Source organism: Chiloscyllium plagiosum, unplaced genomic scaffold, assembly GCF_037043375.1.
Source record: "Chiloscyllium plagiosum isolate Xiang-an unplaced genomic scaffold, Cpla_swu_hap1 HiC_scaffold_1, whole genome shotgun sequence".
NCBI lineage: Eukaryota > Metazoa > Chordata > Chondrichthyes > Orectolobiformes > Hemiscylliidae > Chiloscyllium > Chiloscyllium plagiosum.
Window position 1 is genome coordinate 107,817,685 of NW_028270139.1, and position 6,046 is coordinate 107,823,730.

The 6,046-nt window shown below is 43.4% G+C and overlaps 1 protein-coding gene across 4 annotated transcripts in view; it reads right to left on the reverse strand.

Annotated features, from left to right (window-relative positions):
• Positions 1 to 4,038, reverse strand: part of npr3 (natriuretic peptide receptor 3) — a 91,800-nt gene extending 87,762 nt beyond the window's left edge. For 3 of the 4 annotated variants that reach the window (XM_043686845.2, XM_043686782.2, XM_043686933.2), the window contains exon 1: positions 3,160 to 4,038. In XM_043686845.2, coding sequence (XP_043542780.2) covers positions 3,160 to 3,808 — 649 coding nt within the window. In that variant the 5' untranslated portion in view covers positions 3,809 to 4,038. The remainder of the gene's footprint in view (positions 1 to 3,159) is intronic. The other variant, XM_087989632.1, reaches the window with a different exon arrangement.
• Between the last annotated feature and the right edge of the window lie 2,008 nt (positions 4,039 to 6,046).

The following is a 6,046-nucleotide window of genomic DNA, read 5'->3' on the forward strand; positions in this document are numbered from 1 at the left end:
GTGGATAAGGCATCTCTCTTCACCTCATACGTTGGGCAGACAACCTTGATACATGCTCTCTGACTGGCTGCAACACTGTCTGTTGTTTTTCATGCTCAGTCTGCCTTTTACAGCCACATCCAGCACCTGTTACAGTCTGAATGCAAGTGGTATGACCAGACATTAATAGTGCAAGTTAATTATAATGAGTACTAAAGTTTTTGTGATTTTTGATCCATTGCTGAGCTGAGTTAAATGTAAAGTCACTGAGTCCCAGAGGGTTACATGAGAGAGAAAGAGAGAGAGAGAGAGAGAGAGAGAGAGAGAGAGCACTAGTCATGAGTTTAACCTGATAGTCATCAGGCATCATGCAAGGGGTGAGGTTGAGAAAGTAGGACCTTCATGGTAACGTCAGCCAGTGAGTGGACTTATTCTGTGCTGTTGCCATCACCCTGCAGCGCACCCTGCATCCAGCAAACTTTGCAAATGGACCCTTAAACAGTATTTAACACTGGTTTCACACAACATTAATGAAACAAAGTCTATGTGCTGCCCACATTGAAAGGAAAGTGAGTGTATTAAACACTCTTTTGTTCAGATGGGGGTCAAAGCAATTTGGATTTTTGAAGTTTTGGTGCTCTAGTCTGCAAAATATGCAAAGTGGATGAATGAACCAGCAGATATTTAATGATGAAGAAATGAATAATATATGGACTAATTGAAAATAGTTAACAATGCAACAATCATGATTTCATATATATCTCAGTTTGAGTAACTTTAAAGTAATATAAATTTTCAATTTTAGCAAACTCCTTATTGAGATTGTTTTACATTTCATGTCAATACATCTTTAAAGAATAAAGCAATATTAGAAAGTCTGAGTTCTGTTTATCGCATTACTCAGTTCAAAGTTCACAACAATGATCAAAGCCAAGCAACACGACAGAGATGAACCTTTAGATGAATTTAGTTCAATTATTTAAAGCAGTAGAGAGGTCCCTGAATTATCTTTGAAACTATGATAATTTCCCAGAGAAGAGGTGGGTACAATTACAACATTTCAAAGATTTGGACAGGTACATGAATAGGAAAGGTTTAGAGGAACATGGACCAAATGCTGGCAAATTGGACTACTTCAGTTAGGATACCTGGTTGGCATGGAGTTGGACCAAAGGGTCTGTTTCCTTTCTGTATTACTCTATGACTCTATGTTTAGTTGCTGTTCTGTAAACTGGGAAAGCACTGATTATATTAACAGTGAAGAAAATATGCTGTTTTATTACCCCTCCACATATTTGCTCTGGCATCCATGCATATTCTGAGCACTTCTCTACCTTGTGGTAATTTATTTTTACAAATGATTCTTTACTTTGGTTTTCCACACCCTATTTTTCAACCTTTCCTTAGTAGACAGGCAGGAAGCTGGAAGAACACAGAAAACATCAAGAGATGGGGAAGTCGACATTTTGGGTATAATCCTTATTCAGGAATGGAGTTTCCTTATCAGTATTAATCTATGCTCTGTTATTTCCCAATTAAGGCCGAATTGTTGATCACAATTACCCACATCCTGCATGTCACAAGTTTTACAGGACCCCAGAAATAAAAGTAAACACTAAACATTCTAGTCTGTGTTTTAAATCAAGTACAACACACACACACACAAAGGTCAGCCTCAATCCAGTCAAGTCCATCCAGCTGGATATACTTAACTGCAACAGTTCTGCAAAACTCTTACCGCTCGTGAATTGCTCGAATGTCAATGAATTTTCAAATAAGGATCTAATTGTGCTTGACCAGTTGACTTAAATACATTGTCAAAAGTGTAGCGCTGGAAAAGCACAGCAAGTCAGGCAGCATCCGAGGAGCAGGGGAATCGACGTTTCGAGCATAGGCTCTTCATCAGGAATTCCTGACCGGCTGTGCTTTTCCAGCCCCACACTTTTTGACTGTGATCTCCAGCACCTGCAGTCCCCACTTTCTCCGAGTTAAATACATTGTCAGTTTTGATTTGTAACAGTTTCGATTCTCACGTTATGTTTTGCATTAACAATACTGTAGATATTGCAAACTAGACTCTCTCTTCCGAAGTGCTGAGTTTTACAAGGTGCACGTTTGGTGAGGATTATAACTTTAATCCCTCCTTGCTTAAAGAGTGTCCTCCAAACTAGCACAGTTGAAATCACTGAATAATCCACAACGTTTATCTGGAATAAGATGTAGACAAGGATATCAAAACTGTCTGTTATTAGCAACAGGCTTAAGTAAAAAGACTTGCATTTATATAGCATGACCATCAGACATTTCATAGCTAATGAAGTACTTCCGAAGAGTACTGATCATATACAGGTAAAGCAGAGAAGTACAACACCTATTCACAAACAGCAATGTGATAATGATCGGACAAGTTGTTTTTGTAATGTCTGATGAAATGATAAGTATTGGCCATGTCACCAATCTAACTCTCTTGCTCTGCCCCCAAACACTTCCGTTGAATCTTTTCTGCCCACCTGAGGAGACGGGCGGGAGTTTGGCTTCACGTGTCATCCCAATAACAAATTAAATGTCTTACGCAGCTTCAATTGGATCAGGCAGTCACACATTATCTTATTTCTGCACCCACGCTCCTTTCTGGCATCCCAGGCATTCACTGCATTGAACCAACCAATCAAAACTTCGCTGAATTTGTATGGCATCTATTTACTGTACTGATCTGGAGGCGCTGCGCTAATTCAGCCCAACTCATCCCAGCCTCCCCCTATAAACGCTCTACCTCAGAAAGGTTGGCCATCCGTGCTCCTTATCTGGCGGACTTTGTCGAAATTCTCGACTGATTTCCAGCCTTTTTTAGTAAGTTGGTCCCCCGTCTACCTGGGAAACTTCATACAAGCACCATATCCCTTCACCTAACCTGACCTTCTGTTTAGCTCCTTCAGTTTTCTACAGTGGAAACCGTAGGAACGGACTGACCCTATGTTACCTTTACACGCCTCTGTGCTGATCTGCGTGCGCTTTAAAGGATCAAGGGCGCGTTTTAGCCTATTTCCAGAAAGTACACTTTTACCCAAAGTCACCTTCTGGCCTGCAATGAAGGGACCGGTGGAAACAAAAATACACAGACAAGTTACAACCAAAGCAACGCACAGATTTTGCAAAAAGTTGTTCTTTAAAAGCACTCACTCCGGGCATGTTCCTGGACCTGCTGTACAATGTGGTCGAAATGGTCCTCTTCCTTATAGATTGTAAAAGTATGTATCTCATAGCCTTCCCCGACAAAGGCGACGTGGACCCCCTCTATGGTGAAGAAGCAGGTCCTCTCTTCAAAGTCTTCCGCGTACACTAGAGCTACCCTCTTCCACCTGTAGCGCCGGAACATGGCCAAGAACATCTCGCCCATCTTGGAGTAAGAAGGAGAGACCCGCGTCAGGTAGGCATACTCGGGCATTTTATGCACGAAGCCCGAGGCTAGGGGGCCGGCCGATACCATGGGGATGTTCCAGTGGGACGCCAGCCTGGCGACCGGGGCAGCCGCGTAGTCACAGACTGGCCCCATGATCACATCGGGTTTCTGCAGCATGCTGATGTCCACCAGGTGAAAGAGCGCCTTGTTGCCACACTCTGAGTCCAGGTAGCGCACGCTGAAGTTCAGCCGGCTCTCCGCCAGGCTCTGGATGGCGTAGTCGATGGCTGGCCTGATCTTGTTCATGGAGAACAGGTAAGTGCTCTCCACCGGCAGCAGCACCACCGCATCGATATCCAATGTGCTCCCTGACGCCAGCAACAGCAGTGTGCAGTACAGGCAGGCGAGACCTGCTGAAACAGCTCGCATCCTGACCGAGCAGGGGTCTGATTTTCTTATTGTTTCGGAAGGGGTGTTGGTGCAGGAGAGGGGATTGCTTTCTCAAGGGCCAGTTGGGGGGAAGAAAAGAAAGCAGCGAGAAAACAAAGTTACAGAGGAGGGGGGAAACTTTTTGCAAAAGTTACAGGAACTGGTTGTGGTCTGGTCTCTGAAGGAGACCATTAAATGTGCAGAGGCTGATTGCTTTGAATGGGGAAGCCTGTAAAGCTGCCGTTTAAATAGCGTGCTAGCCAAGACTGTACCACAGAGAGCCACGGGGAGGAGGGCTTGATCTTCCAATTGGTTCGTTACCAAGTCAGTCCCTTTGCATCTCTCCGCTCGCTATCTTTTCCAGCATCGTTTTTTTTTTGGGTTCTGCCGTGGCCAATTGCAAGACCTTCTCGGGCGGATTAAAATAATTGCTGTTGTACTTTATCCCCCCCAAAGTTTGCATTCCTCCCAGTGCAATTTTATTTTTTTTATTTTGTTACTAAGCAATAAAAAGGATGATTCGTAAATGAAAACTTATTCGGTAAAGTTGCGAGGGATTAAAGCAGGGGCAGATTTCTGGTTCCGTGCAAACGAGCCGGGTCACTGTGAGCAACAGGGGGCTGCAGAGTCTCTGCAGACTGCACAGCGCACCATCTGTCGATGTGGGTGGCACAGGGTGTCAGTCAGTCACCACAGCTCGGTGCAAGCTTTCCCTCAGGCGACCTCCATTTCCTGGTTTCACATCCCAATTCCTGCAAACAGATGGAATGTGCTCTTTCACCAAGAGAGATCATGTATTCGCCTTTCAAAAGGGTTAATGAGTTTAAATCACGCCACCAGAAAATGTGGAAGAAATCCTGTGCTTATTTTGTATGTGTGTGTGTGTGTGTTACACACGTTAAGGGAGTCGTGCTGTCCAGGTTAAATTAAATGCACCAGGACTCTCAACTGCTAAGGACAGCGACACCTCCCCCCCCCCCCCCCCGGTTGTAGAAAGGTGACTTAAGATTAGAACAACTTGTGCAGTACACGGGAAACGCAAACTTTCGCAAACGGATACACTGTTTCCGTTATCCCATATTAAATACACCATGTGGAATTCTTGTAGGGAAACTAAATTGAAATCAGCTCCTTGGCACACGGTGTGAGATTTAAGAATTCCCCGCTACGATGGTAACTGAGGCAGAAATTATGAGGGTGAGTTATTTCTGTATGGGATACTGTCAAGTGCGAGAGGACTAATTGAAGTCCCACAGAAATATACGGCGTTTACTTTGGTTCTGCGTCTTATGGTCTTTTGTTATTTTATAGGCTTCTGTGTCTTCCATCTTCAAGGCTAGAGGAAGGAGTGGGAAATTCACCCGCATTCACGATTAGATTGGGCAGGTGCATGAAAGATAAGAGAATACACGGATATGGGATGTTGGTAGTGATAAACTTAGATAATGTTAACTGACTGGTGGGCTGATTCAAAGCGATCTGGTGGGAAACACGGAAACTTAGGGTGAGGAAAAAAGCTATAGACGCAATTCAATTAATGGCCAGAAACATAAAATATATGCACCAGGTTCTGAAGAAAAACTATAAAGATTAATGTTTTCTCCAAAAGTAAAATCATCTTTAAGAAAAGTTGTTTCAATTATTTGGGAACATTTTCCCCTTTTATTGTTACTGTCATAGACGTTTTACTGCGCAGGAGGTCTTTTGGCCCATCATGTTTACCCCAGTCATCAAACACCCATCACTTCTAATCCTAGTTTACAGCAATTTGCCCATCGACTTGAATGCTACATCATTTCAAGTATTCATTTAAATAGTTCTCCAATGTCTAGAGGGTTCCCGTCTTTACTATCCTTTTAGGTCGTGAGGTTCCAGTTACGCACAACTCCCCGAACATCTGTTTCCTCAAGACCTCCTCTAAACCTCCTGCTCCTTTACTTACAACTATGTCCCCTGGTTATTGACCCATCTACTAAGGACACAAGTTTCTCCTTAACTATACAGTCCATGCCCTTTGTAACTTTCTATGCATCATTCAGATTCCCACTCAGCCTTCTCTGCTCTAAGTAAAACAATCCCAACCTGTTTTGTCTCTCTTCATAGCTGAATCACTTCAGGCACCATCCTAGTAAATCTCTTGTGCACCATCTCCAAAGTGTAATCACATCCTTCCTTTTATGTGGTAACCAGAACTGTGCATAGTATTCAGTAGTGGCTTAGCTAACATCATATACAGCT